The sequence below is a fragment of the Eublepharis macularius genome, chromosome 2, assembly GCF_028583425.1.
Source record: "Eublepharis macularius isolate TG4126 chromosome 2, MPM_Emac_v1.0, whole genome shotgun sequence".
NCBI classification, from domain to species: domain Eukaryota; kingdom Metazoa; phylum Chordata; class Lepidosauria; order Squamata; family Eublepharidae; genus Eublepharis; species Eublepharis macularius.
In genome coordinates, this window is record NC_072791.1 from 4,781,035 (window position 1) to 4,800,571 (window position 19,537).

Sequence of the window (19,537 nt, forward strand, 5' to 3'; positions counted from 1 at the left end):
TGCTCAAAGTGTTTACCACTGAAAGAAAGACAGATTATTCATTGTACAGAATTGCATGCCCGTGGGCATTCATAAATGTGGCGATTTTAAGACATGAATCTGCTGAGGAGGAGCAAACGAGGGAGCACACGGCTGGCTTTGAACTTCTACGCCAGTTAATGAAAGCAGACTCTTTCTACAGGAAGACTCACTGCATATCTGTGGAGAGATGAAACACGGATACACTGATCTATGGCTCCCCTGATGAACAGTGCCAAGGCCAGTATCACACAAATTATTTCAAAGCTCCTACTTTACACAACTATAAGGTAGTTTTCATATCAGTGGACCAAAGGAAGAGACCAGCTTAATGTTTTTTTAATCTTTTTCCCCTGTGAACTTGGCGTTTTCAAAAGTTGTGTTGTGCATGCTTTTTAAAAGAAATTTATCCCAGTCTCACACCCACCAAGGTGCCCTTCAGGAAGGCCAACCGATCAATATTTTAAAACAACTACCAATAAATTATAGGACACAAAGAAATCTGTAGCAAATGAGAAAAGGCAATACGTACAGTAGCATATTGACCTGGCATCTAAAAAGCAAGGAGTTGCTGCGTAACTCATAAAACAAAACCTGCATATCCGGCAGTATCTGCCCCATCATAATAGGATCAAGATGAGTATGAGAGAAAAATTATACTTCTAATTTTTCCCAAGGTGTGGAAAGGTTGAAGCACTGATTGATACAAATCAATTCCTCAAGATAAAATTTTCCCAGAACCTTCTGGCGGCCTCTCTCTCCAAAAACTACATACATTAGGAAGCTGGGAATTAAAACATGTGAATCCCTTCTAAGGTAATCAATCCATTGTTTAAATAAAAATACTCATGCGGTCACAAATATACAGCTTTTTTTAAGAGGAGGAGACTGTTCCTAATGTGAAATGCAGATCTTTAATTTCCTCATTTCTCTTGTTCCACCTGCTGACCTAGTTTTCAAAAGTAAGATAACAATATGGCCAAAATACACCTTGGTTTTAAGACTGCCTGATCTAATCATCTGCTGCAAAACAAACCAAGAAGGGTTATTAAGACAGATGGGAACATCCAGTCACCTGGTGCTTTGCAATAAAACTAATGACCTCAATAAACATAACCTACTTAGAAATGACATGACTGAAGCTGGGATTGAATAGAGACTATGAATGGTTATCTCATTATCAGAAGTAACTGACTTCCTTAACAGAAGCAAACTGATCTCCATATCAGAAGCTACTGTTTGCATCTACTCCGCCCTCCCCTCTCCACCTATATATCTGACCAGTTTCTTCTTGCCCTCCATGCATCTGACGAAGAGAACTGTGATTCTTGAAAGCTTAATGCTACAGTAAAGTTGGTTAGTCTTAAAGGTGCTACTGGACTCTTTTTGATTTTGCTACTACAGACTAACACAGCTAACTCCTTTGCTGGTTGAGAAAGTGCTAGAGAGTTCATGTGTACACAGATAGCTAGAAGAAAAGCCGAAGAATGGTATTTTGTGTACGGACAAGGGAAACCCCCTTTTAAAAGTCCTGTCTAGTTACAGCATGCTGCACCCTGCAGGATCTTTTTCTCTTCTTTGTACGCACGACACTGGTTACTTCAGCAGTAAAAATATACTTTTAAAAACATATACATAACCATTATTCTCCTGCTACTTGAAACCAGGCACATTTTTATGTCATTGATTACCAGCCCACTTCTGGGGACAAATCTGAGTGCAAGCTCTTACTGCTTAGACTAAGTTTGGGGAACAGGACACCGGAGTGCCTATTCCCATAGAAGTGTCTGTCCACCCATGGGTGCTACTGTGTTTACATTGCTTTCTGAGGCACAACCACCATCTGAAAGTGGTCAGTTGACGCATCCTCTACAGCTTCCTCCCATGGGATGATAGACTTCAGGCTCGCTGTCCTTCAGGTCTCTGGATAAAGATTTTCCGCTCTCATTTCAGAGGTTGTTTACTAGTTGTGATGGACCTCTTTTATTTTTCTGTTGCTTCAGAAATTCTACAACTTTATGACTGATTTCATTGCTGTCTGGAAGCATTAACTGTTTAAGATGCAAAATCCTACTTAAACTGTTAAATATAAATGCAGGGCGTTTTTTGTGATAGTACTCCAGGTGTGGTGGTGGAGAGTGCCATCAAGTCATAGCTGACTTACGGTGACTCCTGGTGGGGTTTTCATGGCAAGAGACTAACCGAGGTGGCGTGCCATTGCCTTGGAGGTCTCCTACTCGGTTACTAACCAAGGCCGACCCTGCTTAGCTCCTGGGATCTGCTGAGATCAAGCTCACCTGGGCTAGCCAAGTCGGAGCAGTACTCAAGATGCCAGCACCTTTTCCAGGGCTCTTCCTTCCTGATCTCTGTGTGTGCCAACCCGCAGAGACAGAGTGTGCCCTCAGCAGCAGCCTGGTGGAGATCTGCCAGGCAGGAGGGAATTGGTAGAGACTAGGGATGTGCGTTTCGGCATTCAGAATGCCGAAAGAATGCCGAAACAAAAGTGTTTCGGCTTCTTTCGGGGAATGCCGAAACGTTTCGGGGAATGCCGAAACGTTTCGGGTAGCCGAAAGAAAAAAGCCGAAACGTTTCGGGATTCTTTCGGCTTTCTTTCGGCTTTTCAATGGGAAAATGCCTCCGTCTTCCCAGACGTCTGGGGGAGGCATTTTCCCACCGAATAAGCCCAAAATTGGTGGGGACCTTCCTCTAACCCTTCTCTAACAACCACCCAAGTTTCAGACAGATTGGACTTTGGGGGGCCATGTTATGGCCCCCCAAAGCAGGTCCCCCCATCCTCCCATAAGAAAGCGAAGGAGCAGCATATTGTTAGCATGCTGCTGCTCATCTTCTTCATTATTTCCTATGGGGGAAAAATGAAGAGGCAGGCTTCCTTTGCCAGGGGTGGCATTTTGCATGCAAAATGCCCCCTCACCCTCAGGGGCCCTTCTCCCACCCCTCCTCCCACCCCCCACCAAGGCTCAGCCTGCTCCCACTTGGGGGGGGGCATTTCATGGCCTCCCCAAGTAGGTGCTCTAATCTCTACTACTGACAGCTGGGGGAGGCTTGTGTTGCCAGGGGTGGCATTTTGCATGCAAAATGCCCCCCAACCCTCTGGGGCCCTTCTCCCACCCCTCCTCCCACCCCCCACCAAGGCTCAGCCTGCTCCCACTTGGGGGGGCATTTCATGGCCTCCCCAAGTAGGTGCTCTGCTCTCATCTCTACCACTGACAGCTGGGGGAGGCTTGTGTTGCCAGCCCTCTGGGGCCCTTCTTCCACCCTTCCTCCCACCCCCCACCAAGGCTCAGACTGCTCCCACTTGGGGGGGCATTTCATGGCCTCCCCAAGTAGGTCCACTCAGCCCCTAAAGTCCACCCCTTACAGCCCCACACAAACCCAATTCCCCCCCAGCTGCCACACACAGACCCAAATCCCCACATTAGCCCCTCACAGACCCAAATCCACCCCCACCTGCCCCACACCCATAACCCCAGGAACAGGCTGGCAAAGGCCAGCCCTCTCCCTTTGTTCCCTATGCTGGGAACTTCTAAACTCTCTTTCCATGGGCAATTCTGCACAGCCCAGGGGTGCCACAATGGTGGGCACACTTCTGAGTGCCAGCTGGTCCCTGTGAAAGAGCACCTGAACCACAGACACCCTCCCTCAAATTCCCCCACCACCTACAGAGATGGCTGGCCAGCCAGCCCCATTGTTCCCTATGATGGGAACCAACTGCACAACAAAGAATAAAACAAGAACAACACAAAATAAAGTTTTTAAAAAATTATATTCTCCCTTCCAAAGTACAAGTAGGCAAAGCATTATGACACATTACACCAGCAGTCCCCCACACAGAAAAATTAAAACAAAACTCACTTAACATCAGAGAATCACAAAGCATGATTCCTGTCAAAAACACTTTATTTCTTGAACAGCTTTAGGTTACACAGCAGGGGGGAACACCAAAGGGCATGGCAGCACTATCTTACACAAAAATAACACAACTTACTTAACATCAGAGAATCACAAAGCACAATTCCTGTCAAAAACACTTTATTTCTTGAACAGCTTTAGGTTACACAGCAGGGGGGAACACCAAAGGGCATGGCAGCACTATCTTACACAAAAATAACACAACTCACTTAACATCAGAGAATCACAAAAACACAATTCCTGGCAAAAACACTTTATTTCTTGAACAGCTTTAGGTTACACAGTAGGAGGGCACAACAGGGCATGATAGCAATGTACTACAAAAAATAATACAACCCACTTCACCGTTTTTGACAGCAATTGTGTTTGTGTGATTCTCTGATGTGAAGTGAGTTGTGTTATTTTTGTGTAGTACACTGCTTTCCTGCTCTGTGGTGCCTTCCTACTGTGTAACCTAAAGCAGTTACAGAAATAAAGTGCTTTTGACAGCAATTTTTTGGGTGATTCTTTAATGTGAAGTGAGTTGTGTTATTTTTGTGTAAGATAGTGCTGCCATGCCCTTTGGTGTTCCCCCCTGCTGTGTAACCTAAAGCTGTTCAAGAAATAAAGTGTTTTTGACAGGAATCATGCTTTGTGATTCTCTGATGTTAAGTGAGTTTTGTTTTAATTTTTCTGTGTGGGGGACTGCTGGTGTAATGTGTCATAATGCTTTGCCTACTTGTACTTTGGAAGGGAGAATATAATTTTTTTAAAACTTTATTTTGTGTTGTTCTTGTTTTATTCTTTGTTGTGCAGTTCGTTCCCATCATAGGGAACAATGGGGCTGGCTGGCCAGCCATCTCTGTAGGTGGTGGGGGAATTTGAGGGAGGGTGTCTGTGGTTCAGGTGCTCTTTCACAGGGACCAGCTGGCACTCAGAAGTGTGCCCACCATTGTGGCACCCCTGGGCTGTGCAGAATTGCCCAGGGAAAGAGAGTTTAGAAGTTCCCAGCATAGGGAACAAAGGGAGAGGGCTGGCCTTTGCCAGCCTGTTCCTGGGGTTATGGGTGTGGGGCAGGTGGGGGTGGATTTGGGTCTGTGAGGGGCTAATGTGGGGATTTGGGTCTGTGTGTGGCAGCTGGGGGGGAATTGGGTTTGTGTGGGGCTGTAAGGGGTGGACTTTAGGGGCTGAGAGGACCTACTTGGGGAGGCCATGAAATGCCCCCCCAAGTGGGAGCAGTCTGAGCCTTGGTGGGGGGTGGGAGGAAGGGTGGGAGAAGGGCCCCAGAGGGCTGGGGGGCATTTTGCATGCAAAATGCCACCCCTGGCAACACAAGCCTCCCCCAGCTGTCAGTGGTAGAGATGAGAGCAGAGCACCTACTTGGGGAGGCCATGAAATGCCCCCCCAAGTGGGAGCAGGCTGAGCCTTGGTGGGGGGTGGGAGGAGGGGTGGGAGAAGGGCCCCAGAGGGTTGGGGGGCATTTTGCATGCAAAATGCCACCCCTGGCAACACAAGCCTCCCCCAGCTGTCAGTGGTAGAGATTAGAGCACCTACTTGGGGAGGCCATGAAATGGCCCCCCCAAGTGGGAGCAGGCTGAGCCTTGGTGGGGGTGGGAGGAGGGGTGGGAGAAGGGCCCCTGAGGGCTGGGGGGCATTTTGCATGCAAAATGCCACCCCTGGCAAAGGAAGCCTGCCTCTTCATTTTTCCCCCATAGGAAATAATGAAGATGAGCAGCAGCATGCTAACAATATGCTGCTCCTTCGCTTTCTTATGGGAGGATGGGGGGACCTGCTTTGGGAGGCCATAACATGGCCCCCCAAAGTCCAATCTGTCTGAAACTTGGGTGGTTGTTAGAGAAGGGTTAGAGGAAGGTCCCCACCAATTTTGGGCTTATTCGGTGGGAAAATGCCTCCCCCAGACGTCCGGGAAGACGGAGGCATTTTCCCATAGAAAAAAGCCGAAAGAATGCCGAAATAATGCCGAAAGAATCCCGAAAGTCGAAAGCCGAAAGAGATTCTTGTTTCGGCTTTCGGCTTTAACGATAGAGAATCTTCTTTCGGCTTTCTACTTTCGGCTATAGCCGAAAATTTTTGGCTTGCACACCCCTAGTAGAGACTGGCACAGCCTCATCTGTGTGTGCTGCCGCCCCCCTCCCTTAATTAAAAACAAATCCCGGGTTCAATGTCTGGAAGCCGAGAGCGCTCCTCCGGCCCTGCCCACCGCGGCCCCCTCCCCGGCCAGGGCTATAAAGCGCCGCCGGTGCGCGGATCGCGAAGCCCCGGCCAGCCGCGATGCAGGAGGAGCCGAGCGCCTGCCGGCTGAGCGGGGCCGGCGGCGAGGCGGCGATCACCCCGGAGGAGCTGGAGAGCGCCGGCGAGGACCAGGAGGCGGCGGAGGAGGAGGCCGGGCAGGGGCGCCTGCTGCGCTTCTGGCAGGGCGTGGGCAGGGGCCACCGCGTGGACGTGCCGGCGGGTGAGCCAGCGGACGAGGTTCCCCCGGAACGGGCTCCCCGGCCGCTCGGAGGGCTCGATGCTTGCGGAGCGGGGCGCCGCGAAGGGTCGCCTGCGGCTCTGCCGGTCCGAGCCCAGCCGAAAAGTCTCCTCCACCCACAGAGGGCTCTGGAAGGGGAGGGGGGTCTAAAAGCCAGTCGAGGCCGAGCCGGGGCAGAAGGAAAGGACGGGAGTCCAGGGGCGCCTTCCAGGCCATCAGGACTCCCTTTGTCCCTTCCCCACTTCTATCTGATGAAGGGAGCTCAGGCCCCGAACATCTCGCTGGTCTCCGCCCGGCTTGCTCCGCTGCAGGCCGACACAGCCGCCCCCCTAAAACTACCTGCAGGGCAGGAGAGTCAGAGCTTCCTTCTTCATCGGGTAAGAGGAGGAACGGAGATCCCCACATCTTTGTACCCCAGTAAGAAGGGGCTGCTGGGTGGGATAGATGTGGGGCAGCAGCAAAGCCCCCACACACACACACACAATCCTTAAGGGGGCCCATCCTTGCTTACTAAGGAGTATCTGGAGCAGCAGCTGTGGGGGGGGGGGAGGCGGAGTGGCAGCTAGGACAGGGTGGCCCTGAAGAGGCCAAAGGGAAGGGGGGACGGCTGGACAAAGGCAAACGAAACTGACAGTTGTAGAAACCAAGTTGCAAGGAAATTAGAGACATTTCTGAACATTTGTAAGTCATGGGGGAGAGGGGGGCGGAGTTGAATGGTAAAAAATGACACTTTGGGGGGAAAAAACTTTTCCCATCAAAACTAAACACGCTCGGCTGTGTTAACAGCACGGAACACATTGTTGGTAACTGTTCCCATATAAAATAAAAACTGCACCAATTAGCATTTTTATGGAATGTAAAAATACAAATGCTTTAGTTTGGTATAAGCAGAACTGCAAATATTCCTTAACTTGACAGAGTGCTGCAAACTGTTAAATCTGAGCTACTTTCACAAATATATATTAATTTTTGCCAACTGAGAGGTGGAGATTTCTAGTAAAAAAGTGTATTTGGTTAGAAAATGCCCTATCCAGTCACGATGGGTAAGACTACCAGCATACTTGGATATCCAATTAAACTTTATTACACTGAAAACACTGTAATACTACAGTCAGATAGATTAGGGCATATTAACTGTTGCCAAAATTATTCACATGTAAACAACATATCCTAGAAAATATGCTATATAGCTTTACAATATTCACAGGAATTATTAGCTAATGCAACAGAATGAAACTTTTCATGCTGTACATTTTGAGTGAGTAAAAACTTGTCTTAAAGTGTTTCATTCATTCCAAAAAAGGAGGGAAAGTTATAGGAGGTTTTTTTCCCCAGTGCTTTCCCAAATTTCCCAATGTTTGCATTGGAAAAACTGAAAAGAGTGCTTGGAAACATGTCTGGGCCTTCACTTCTCTACAAGGGGTTAGAACCATCATCTGGACGTAGTTCTGCCCATTAAACCACAGGTCTATATCTGATGCTTTCTAAGATGATAGGCACCCAGGGTCTCCTAGGAAGAAGGCGCTAGCCCTTGGTGTAAGACCACAAAGTTCAAGTTCACTTCCTCCCAAAAGGCAAGACCAGCCAAACAAAAGCAAGCAGACTTCAGCATACCTGAGACTAAAGAAGAGGTATTGCAATAAAAACTCATACGAACAAGGTCTCTACCTTGAGACCTGTGTGTACTCTAACCCTTTTTTATCCCAGAAGGAGATGGAGTAATACCTTCCAAGTAATAGTTGACCACTACAATTCTAGTTTAAAGTCATAATTTGTGAAAACAGACTGCTTCTGTGATGTCTTCATGCCTCTGGCAAAGCGGGCTCCAGCTTACAAAAGCTTATGCCAGAATAAATGTGCTCGTCTTTAAGGTGCCACAAAATTCTTGTTAGGGCTGCATCAAATTCTTACGCCTGCCTGCCTGGAATCTCTAGGCGTAAATGCCACCTGGAACTTTTGCAGGGATTTTCTGGGGCTTAGGGCCCCACAATATTCCAAACTCATGACAACCGGCATTCTTTTCAAAGCCAAGCTGGTTGTTACACAGTTTAATCTTCTAGTTCTGGTATAGAGCAAGAGGAGTCGATTCATTATGCCTACATGCAACTGTCCAGCGGGAGTGCAGCAATTAATTAGGATCAATCTAAAGGTCTCAAGGGAAAATTGTAAAATCTCATTTACAATCCTCTACTCCGGCCAAGGCATTACAGGGAAGAGAGCCATCTGGGAAAGAACCCAAAGCTATCTGTGCACCCACATCACTGAATTAATCATACCATTCTATCATAAAACCACCCCCTTCGAATGGCAGGTTTCTTACAGCCAATACCTTATTTCCTATTCAGTTATCAACCGCAAAAATAAGTATCTGTCTGATTGTGCCAAGGAATCTTGCTTGACATGCTTTTAGCAGCCCTCCTCCCAACTCCAGAGCAGCTAAGAGATTAAAGAGAGCAGAGCCCATCTTCTAGCTGTGTTCAATGGCACAAAACTAAACCAGAAATCCAGGTTGTCTCAAAGCCTTGCTCAGCCACCGTCGCTGGGCACTTCTGCAGTTCTCTCCCAGTTCCGACTGAGCAGCCATCCAAAGTGTGCGGGATGCAGTCTCGCTTAAGTCTCATTGACTTGAATGGCATTTAAATCAACTTTTAACAGACTGGGGTCTGTTTTTCATTACCCTGACAAGCCAAGAGAGTTTATCACTTACGTAGATCAGGTGCGCTTGCCCCTGTATTATCTTAACTGTTTTATAGTCATCTTACAGATATGGCACAACCAATCCAGCAGCTGACAAGAAACAACCACTCTCAGGAGAGAGAAAGTGTTCCGTTTACTGTGATAAACCGTAAGGAAAAGGTAATTCCTTCATTAAAATGCACTTCAAGACTGCAATTTGCAAATTGTAAATGAGAAGCAATGGAGAGAGAGGAGAATTTTTAAAGGTAGCTGTTCTTGTCATGGTTTTGCTTTTGCCCTAACCAAGGTTATTCTAGTCTAGTTCGGTGACCAACTATACCTGTTCTCATAAGTCTTTAAAATCAAAATCTAATGCAGTTCCCTTTATTCCTATTTTTGATTAAATACAGAAAAACATGCAAATACACTGAACGTGGATGCTTACGCATGAGTAACATCTGGAGGAGTGAATGGGGATAAGGGTGGTGGAGATAGCTCAGAGGCAGTTGCGTATTTTAGGCAGGCAGTAGCAACACATGGCGGAAGGGTCCCAGTTCTAATAGTATTTTTAATTTCTGCAGATGTTTGCAGGAAAACTTTATGAAGGCAAACCCATTTTTAAAAGTCTCACGAGCCAATAGCACACAGAGAATATTTACTCTTGCACTTGCCTTGTTTTATGGGTATACAGGATTAGACCAAAAGGTGCCATTGATGCTGGTGATACAGAGGAGGGGAAAGCAATTTCTGCCCTGTTTCACTTTAGATCTCGCACACGGAGGGTGTGAGCTAGAACAGTGTCCTTTAGATAGTCTTGAACCTTCACCCTATTCCAGGCGAGTCATCTTAAGAAGCAAGTACAGAATTTTGTTTCAAATCCTGATATGATCGGCAGTGGTAATACTGGAATTGGGTATCTTACTGGGTCAGCAATGTCCAACTGCACCCCACCCCATGTAATTCTAGTTCTGAATTAAGTATTTTGAAGTGGTGGTTTCTTCAGTGTGGAGGAGGAAAATTATTTTAAGACTGCAGAATCCATTAACACTGGACCTCTTTGAAGTCAAAATATTACAAAAAAATACATAGGATTTCTCTTGTTACAAATCAAGGTTAGCGTTTCAGACCGTACCGTATTCTCTAACTGAGATTGAGACTAAGCTTTTATCCAACTAGCAAGACGTGGAACTGCATGACAGTTGTTTGCCTGGCACTGAATGCAGCGCCACCATATTAATTTTAAGGCTTTTTAAAAAAATTGCAGTTCGGCAAAGTGCTGTATGAGAAACGCTATTATGAAAAGGGCAAATGGGCTTGCGTCAAAGTGCACAACGAACGGTACGAACAGAGCGCGTGTCTGGGATTCATGAAGATTTTGAGATACATTTGTGAGCAGAATTCTTCAGGTAACTGCCTTGTTGTTTTTTAAAAAATCATCCAATGGTGGAAGTGCCGTCAAATTGCAGCCAACTTACGGCGACCCCAATAGAGTTTTCAAGGCAAGAGCTATTCAGAGGTGGTTTTTCGATTGCCTGCCTCTGTGGAGTGATCCTGGACTTCCTTGGGGGTCTCCCATCAAGTTCTAACCAGGGCAGACCCTGTGTCATGGGCTGGGCCCGCCCAAGCTGGTAGTCCAGGAACTAGCACGAAGCCAAGGGGTGTTCAAAAGTCACAAGCCAGGTCCAGTCCGTAGTCAGAGCACAAGGTTAATGCCAGGGTTGCCTCCAGGATCCAAAAAGCCAAGCCAAGTCCAGTCCGTAAGTCAGAGCACGAGGGTATCAAATCAAGGTGCAGGCAAGAGCAAGACACAAGGTACCAGGGAGTGGTTGCAGGTAGTTGACACGTTGCTTCCACGCCTGGCAGTTGCTCCTGACTGGCTTTTATTGCCAAGCGTGGTTTTCAGCTAGCTGCTGGGGCTCCATCCTGATGCTACTCATCGTCGCTCTCCAGCAGCTGGCGTTGGCTCAGGAGACGAGCACTGCGCCATCTCTCCTGCAGTTCCAGTCTCTGGCGCTGCCTGCGGCGCTCTCTAGGTGTGGGTGAGCCTGGGGGGGTGGAAGCCCCTGGCTGGGCTTCCCCTGTGGTGCTGGCAGTCCCTGCCTGAGCCTCCCCTGTGGAAGTTCCTGGCTGAGCTTCCCCTGTGGTATTGGGGCTAGAGGGTGCTGGTGTCTCAGCTGCTAGCTGTGAGCCTTGATCAGCCAGCAGCTGCTGCTCCTGATTGCTGGCTTCTGCTGAGTCAGGGCTAGGGCTGGCTACACAGAACTCTTCTTCTCCTGAGGAGACTCCTGGCTGGCTACACGAGGCTCCTCTCCTCCAGAGGAGACCTCACTCTCAGACTGGGCTATGACACCCTGCTTAGCTTCCAAGATCTGATGAGAGCAAGCTATCCTGGGCTGTGCAGCTTGGGGAATTGTAATTACTGCTACTGAAACAGATCAGTTCTAAATGCAACTTTTTCTAAAATAATGGAAGTAACCTTAAACCTCAATACTTCAGCTTTAATTTGGTGCCCTATCCTCCGGCAAGCTCAGAAGAATATGCCACAAGAGAAGGGTTTCAAAATGCTGGGTTTTTACTTGGTGATCTGAACCCATTTAGCATTGACCAATTCTTGAAGATACAACAAACGAGTTCAGCAAGCCTGCAGAGTTCTATTAAAAGTTGTTTATTAACACCACTGCAACTAACCCACAATAGCAATAAACCACTAATGACAGCATATTTTCCTTAGGGCTGTACTTGGGGATGACTATTCCCATTGTGACCATAATTCACACCAGTGAAACTGCATCAGACATCATAGGATTTGTGACAGTGGCCTACTACCTTCCAGGAGGCCTGCAAGATCAGCCACCGGAGCCGTATGACCGGGACATCGTCATTGAAGAGTGGCCTCCAGCCATGGTTTATGCCAGGTAAGAAGTGGCCCAGATCAGAGCTCTCCGACAGACTGAACACTAGGGTTGGTTACGTGGAAGCCGGAGCGCTCCGGCCCTGTAAATACTCCTTCCCTCTGACATATACTGAGCATGGGGGCATTCAAAGCACAGCCTTCCATCTAAATACCTCATTTTCTGTATTAGCTTTTGTTGGGTGTCCAAGCATTATAAACAACAAAGAATTAAAGATGATCAAAATTAGATTCTATGTTCTCTTCTCTCCTGCCTTTCCATCACCTAGGCCCTTTTTAAAACTGCGGGCATTCCATGGTGATTTCACTGATAAACAGCTTAATTTTAGGAATTTTAGGATATTAGGAAAAACTTTTTCACAGTCAGAGTAGTTCAAAAGTGGAATCAGCTGCCTAGGGAGGTGGTGAGCTCCCCTTCACTGGCAGTTTTCAAGAAGAGGCTGGATGAATCTTTGTCAGAGATGCTTTAGGCTGATCCTGCACTGGGCAGGGGGTTGGACTAGATGGTCTGTATGGCCCCTTCCAACTCTATGATTCTATGATTCTATTTTATAAAAATGTAAGGAGAGCCTGCTGGATCAGGCCAGTGGTCCATCTAGTCCAACATCCTCTTTCACTTAATGGCCAACTATTAAGTTAAAGGGGAGGAAGGGTTATGTCAGAGCTTAGTTCTTGCGGCCTCTTCTTACATGCCCCCATCGCCACTTTGGGGTCAGGAAGCAATTTTCCCCAGGCCAGTTTGGCTAGAGATCCTGTAGGTGTTTTGCCATCTTCTGGGCATGCAGTAAAGGTCACTGGGAGGGGGGGGTTGGACTGCATTGTGCAGGGGGTTGGACTAGAAGACCCTAGAGGTCCTTTCCAACCTTCTGACTCTATGAACTAATTGTCATGGGTGGACAGGCAAACAAGCAGGTCATAGAGACTGAGCCCCCCCCCCCCGTTATGATGGTGCCCTCCTAGCACTGGGGTTTAGAGGTTTGCTGCTCCAAGGAGGCTCCCTCCAGCCACCTGGGCTAGTAGCTGTTGATGGCCTTCTCCCCTATTGATCCGTCTAATTCCCTCCTAAAGCCGTCTACGCTCATGGCCCTTACTGCTTTGCCTGCCAATGAATTCCAGTTTAATTCCCCACTGAGTAAAGCATTTCCTTTTGTCTGTCCTGTACCTATTTCCCAACATCATTGGGTGCTCCTGAGTTCTAGTATTATGGGAAAGAGAGAAAAAGCACCTACTATCCACTTTTTCCACCACAGGCATAATCTTATACATCTCTATCACGGCTCCTCTTATCCATCTTTTTTCTAGACTGAAAAGTCCCACACTTTCCAGTGTTCCAACCCCCTAAATCATCTTGGTTGCAGTCAGGACACAGAACTGATTGAAAATAACAAAAGCTTTCTTTATGAAACTAATAAACTGGATAGGAAGGAGAAGAAAGCTAGCTGGCTTGCTAGCTGATAGAAGAAAAGGTGTAAGAATAGCATTCTGAAGACAGAAAAGGAAAAGCCCCTTTTTGAAAGCAGGTACTCCTCCTACAGGCTTATCTAGCTAGAGCTGGCTGCCCTGGCAGGATCTTTTTCTCCTCTTTTTTGTACACTGGATACTGCTTACTCCAACACTCCTTGCTGCAAAGGATACGCTCAGCTGCCTCGAGCTGCCCTGCTGCTGCGGTCATGCAGAGCCAAGCTGTGGGCCTACTTGCTGCTCTGCATTACCCTGTCTGAGATACAGTGACTAGAACGACACACAGTATTCCAAATGAGGCTGCACCATAGCTCTGTATGAAGGCATTACAGCTGTCGTGTGGCCTAATTTGGAGTACTATGAATGAACCACATAGGTTCAGAAAACACAGCTTCATCTTAGGAGACACATTTCAGGCAGTAAGTGGAAATGAGAACAAATTACAAGTTAACATATGAAGTTTAGTGGCTTTGGGGTGTACAACTTCTAAATATTTCAATGAATGCAGGCTTTAGTCCTGACTAGACACTCTGCTTGTCTTGGGTATATATTTCAGACGTGGTATGCCTAGAAATCTCTTCCCAAATTTCTTCTGAGTGGTAATTCCTATTTGGTTGTTGTGGGTTTTCCGGGCTGTATTGCCGTGGTCTTGGCATTGTAGTTCCTGACGTTTCGCCAGCAGCTTTGGCTGGCATCTTCAGAGGTGTAGCACCAAAAGACAGAGATCTCTCAGTGTCACAGTGACACTGTGTGTCTCCCTGTGACACTGAGAGATCTCTGTCTTTTGGTGCTACACCTCTGAAGATGCCAGCCACAGCTGCTGGCGAAACGTCAGGAACTACAATGCCAAGACCACGGCAATACAGCCCGGAAAACCCACAACAACCATCGTTCTCCAGCCGTGAAAGCCTTCGACAATACAATTCCTATTTGCTTCCCTCTCTGCATCATTGTGCCGCATCTATAATAGTAATAACATTCGATTTATATACCGCCCTTCAGGATGACTTAACACCCACACAGAGCGGTTTACAAAGTATGTTATTATTATCCCCACAACTAAACACCCTGTGAGGTGGGTGGGGCTGAGAGAGCTCTAAGAGAGCTGTGACTTACCCAAGGTCACCCAGCTAGCCTCCAGTGGAGGATTGTGGAATCAAACCTGGCTCTCCAGATTAAGAGTCCCGCTGCTCTTAACCACTACACCAAACTGGCTTGGCTGTGCAGTATTTTTGCATCAGTAAAGAACACAAGGCCAATTCAGCATAGGGTTTAATGGTGCATGCAAGATCCAGCAACCTAAAAGTCTCAGCTTCTCCCTCTGGTTATTAAAGATAAAAGTTTCTAGCCCTTACGCTTTCAGATATAGACTTGAAATGGGGCCAATGTCTAGTGAAACCTCGATTGTCATTGCAGAGATCTCAAACATGTCCCAATTTCTTAATGCAAAGTTTCCGGCAAGAAAGCTCTTCATGCACCCTATTAATAACTGTATATAACATATTTTGCTACAATTGCCCCTTAAATGAGATGGCCAACTATTCTCATAGTTTATGGCAACTCCTGCATTCATTTTTGTTACCAGTGGGGTCAACGGGGTAAAAAGGATGAGATACGGCTTGGCCCTGGGGAGATTTAGGTCGATTAGTTTTTCCTTACTGTCCATCTGTAAAATGGAAATGCCTTACTTACAAGGTAACCATAAGGAGAGTTATGGCATTCTAAGCCCATTGAAATCATTGTGCTTAGAAAAGTATAATTCTGCTTAGGAGCGCACTGTTACTGTGACTACCGGAACAAAGCTATTTATCATAGCACTGACTCTTTGGACACTGTAACTCTAAAGCAAGATATGTTAACAGGGGCTTCAGAGGAGTCGCAAATGAAGATTCAATTGCAAGAGAGATAAATCTGCTGGCAGAACTTCTCGAAAGTCCCGAGTTATGCTTGCAAGACACTTTCATAGTTGCAGGATACACCAATCCAGCAGCTGCCATTCGACAGAACGAAATATGGTTTCTTGAGAGGCCGTAGCTGGCTGCTTATAAGCTACGAAGTAGCTGAATTGATTGACACGCTTAAGTGGTGCAATTGAACCATTGCAGGAACGTCATGTTCTGCAACCAGCCCCATTCCTTCAGCCATAAGGAGGAGAATTTGAGGTGTTTTATCGCCAGCTAACAAAATCAGATCTTCAGATTGCTACTTAAGTTTCGTATGGCTAGTTTAAGATTTCTAGTACTTTTCTCCATGTCAAGACAATGCAAAAATGGGATGCACCAGGAGGAGGGAGAGGCCGTGGCTCAGAGACGGAGCATCTGCTTTGCATTCAGAAGGTGCCAGGCTCAACCTTTGGCATCTCCAGGCCAATGACCTCAGGCGGCAGCCGCTGAGAAAGACCATGTTTGTTGACTGATGGGCACCAAGCGAAAGCCGGTTTCTCCCAGCCTTTGGTGGTGCTTCTTCCTCTACCTCCATTGTTAAAGTTTTATCTGTAGCTGCCTATTTATTTTAATCTTGTTCAGTGTTTACTGCTTTTAATTTTAATGTTTTAGCCATTTAATGCTGTGTGTGTTCTGTGCTTGATTGTATCTCTATTTTAATACATTCGTAATTGTATTGCATTTTATTTTTTATTGCAAGCCACCCAGAGAACTAGTTTCCAGTCTGAGAGACAAAATATACTCGTTTAAAATAAAATTGTTTTCCAAATGACTGTCTTCTGTATATGGTTCTAATGCCTCAAACTGCCTCCAGCTCCTGCATATGCATCCTATTATAAACACGGCTTCGCCTTCCCAGATCCTGCCCATCTCATAAAATCTGAGGGGAGAGTAAACTCTCCCTTCTAGGAACGCAGATCCAGAGGAGTCAGCCATGTTAGTCTACGGTAGCAAAATAGCAGAGAGTCCAGTAGCACCTTTAAGACTAACCAACTTTATTGTAGCAGAAGCTTTCGAGAACCACGGCTCTCTTCGTCAGATGCATCTGACAAAGGGAACTGTGGTTCTCGCAAGCTTATGCTACAATAAAGTTGGTTAGTCTTAAAGGTGCTACTGGACTCTCTGCTATTTTCCTTCCTGGAACAGCAGCCTGAGAGCATTCCTAAAACATTCAACCTGCACAAAGCCTAGAAAAGAAACAAAGTTCTGCTTGGACATTAATACTGCGTACTAGCATACCGCCCCTTAAATATTACAAGCTAATTGTTCTTTAAATTGATGTTGCTCATCAAGATCTTGTTCATATGCAGGCTGGTAGGTCAACAAGCAGTGAAATTATTCTGAGGTAAGGGGGCACGATCTTCAGAAAGGGAGAATATAAAACAAATCCGACAATCAACAAACAGAATGGCTACCATAATCTCAGCTACAAGGCACGGACAGCATATACATCAAGGGACAACGGGAGTTGCCAAGTCAAAGAGAAGTGCTAAGGGGCATGGACCATGCAGCGAAGGATACCCCCAGCTGCTTCTACCAGCCCTGCCCCTGGGGTCACGCAGGGCCAAGTTATGGGCCTACAGCACCTGTCAGCCAGAATGCCAACATGTCAAAGGGCACTTGGTCTCCATTCGGGGTCAGAAGTGTAGAGATCCTTTATGCAACCATTCACACAGCCAAAATGACACTTGACTATCTCCCCATGTACAGATCCTCAAAGCAGCATGCCAACAGCCATGAATGCAAATGAAGTCCCATGCTGCAGAAGGCAACTTGCTGGCCTGAAACACATCTGTATCACACCATCATGGGCTAAGCTCAATGTCCTGAACACAATTATGCAAACAGGGATTTGTGTGTGTGTGTGTGTGTGTGTTACCACAGACCAAAACAAGTCTAATAAGGATAGTGTGTGCTGTTCTCTTCAATGCCCTGCGAAATCTGAAAGTATTACAGTATTAGGAAAAGGAGCACTGCTTTAATCAAATATACAACAACCAACTTAAGACCAACTTAATAAAGCACAAACTTCTGTGAGCTAAATGACTGAAGTGATTATCAGCCAGCAGTAACACGGTGACCGCGAACCCATTTAATGCATCTGGTGAATTGCACTCTAGCCTGTGGAAGTTGATGCTTCAGTCGGTCTGTCAGGCTTTAAGGTACCAAGTTCAGTTTTGCTTACAAAAGAGCAAACTTTGCTTCACTCCAAACATTCATTTTGGCAAGATTCAAAACAAGTCCAAAACCGAAAGCTGTTGCAAAAGCAAACTGGAGATTTTTTGTCACAAGCTAGATCAGAAGAGCTTCTTTACCAAAAAGATACACAAAGGAATGAATGCAAGAGGTCCAGCCCTTTGCTGGATATTTTCCCTTTCTTATACTACTACTACCTATCACCGTTCTCAGTCTCTTGAAAGCATTTGGCCAACTTACCCGGATGTAGGCACTCCGCATTTCAGACAATTCTTTCCCAAGTGGAACAACACATTTTTCAACCAGCCGCTCATAGGAATAAGGCCGAATATCAGGGGAATCTTCAGAATAGAGTTCGATGTGTGAAATCAACAGGTTGGAAATAACTTGCTGCACAGCCTATGAAGACATGGCACATTAGTTACCATCTACTTGCATTTTTAAAGGCAATCTTAGTACACTAAAATCAGACACCTCTGAAACCACAATAACGCTTAGCATTTGTGTAGTATTTCCACTGCTCCACTACACTTTGCGTTGGATATCATGAATCCATTCTGCTAATGGACTCCTCACACAGGGAGACGGTGGCACAGAATGCAACCGTAATGGGCGTGGGGTGGGGGGAACTGAGCTGGAGAGAGCAGCTTCTCAAAGGCCAACTGGCCAGATGTAAAGCAAGGTCTGTCCTGATGCGCAGCTCTGTCTATTTGCCATTCTGCTAAAGTAATCACCATAGCGGGGCTGCAGTTCAGCCAACACCTATCTTTGTATTTTTCCCCCAAAGAATCTTACAAAATTATATCCTGCCTTTCTACTGTAATCAGGGCCACCAATGTGGCTAAGAGATTAAAAACATATACAATTAAAGCACATCCTTAAAAACCATTAAAACCAAACAAGTACACATTCTTAAATCCACAGATAAAAACAGATTAAAAACAACTAGAAATATAGGGTAGGAAAGAAGAATCACTAAGGGAATACCAAAAAAGGGGGGGGAGTATTCACACTGACAAAAGAAGCCAACAGAAGGGGACAGCCAGAGGGACTCTGGGGACAGAGTTCCAAAGTTTCGGGGCCATGACCAAGGCGGCCCTCTCTTGGGTTGCCACCTGCCTAATCTCAGAGGGCAAGGACATCCAAAGCAGGGCTTGGAAGATAACCCTAGTGGTTGGGCAGGTTCGTAAACAAGGATGCTGGGCCTTCAGTGATGCTAGTCCAAGCCACGCAGAGCTTTCTGCCCACACGCTACTGAAAATAGGTCCATTTAGAATAAATTATTGGTATGGGGTGCAGCAGGAGGAGGAAAAGAGACCAGCTCTAACTAGCCTAGTTTATAGGTACTGACATTCACTTAAACAATTCTTAAGAACCGCATACACAAAGCCACACTGGACTTGATAGTGAATGCTGGGCCCATCTCACATAGGGTTTCTATGTACTGCACATAGAAATGGTACCAGTCACTGGGTGTGGTAGCATTTGGACAAGTTGTGATCTAAGGGAGGGGGTACAGTGTAGCACAAGGGCACACTCTAGAAGGAACAGTGCCTTGCGAAAAGGTTTCAGAGGCAGCTGAAATATCTTTGCCAGGTACACTAGAAGGCAACAGCAGTTTGGATTAGAGTATGAGCAGCCACTCGTACATGGTGACCCACGTGTAATTCCACAGGAATCTCTTCCGAAATGTTGTCTGTATCTAGATCTCAACATAAAACCCCTGGGAACAGGTTCGCTGCAAAAGGGTTCTCTGCATAACAGGGCTCGGTTTACCTTTGTGTCATTTCCAGGGGTGGCAGTTAGAGCCAGAACACGGAACTGTTGGGTATATTTGCATAATTCTTTCACAACCTAAAGGAAAGAAATGTGCATTTCATCACCAAAGGTGACTGTACCTCTCTCCAAAGTTCTAACAAAAAGCATAACTCA

General features: G+C 46.5%; 1 protein-coding gene across 1 annotated transcript in view; it reads right to left on the reverse strand.

Annotated features, from left to right (window-relative positions):
* FANCM (FA complementation group M) overlaps positions 1–19,537 on the reverse strand; it is a 70,164-nt gene that overhangs the window by 45,807 nt on the left and 4,820 nt on the right. The window contains exons 3-4 of the mRNA XM_054971715.1: positions 19,382–19,459; positions 17,846–18,004 (exon numbers count right to left, since the gene is read on the reverse strand). Of these exons, the coding sequence (XP_054827690.1) occupies positions 17,846–18,004; positions 19,382–19,459 (237 nt within the window). The remainder of the gene's footprint in view (positions 1–17,845; positions 18,005–19,381; positions 19,460–19,537) is intronic.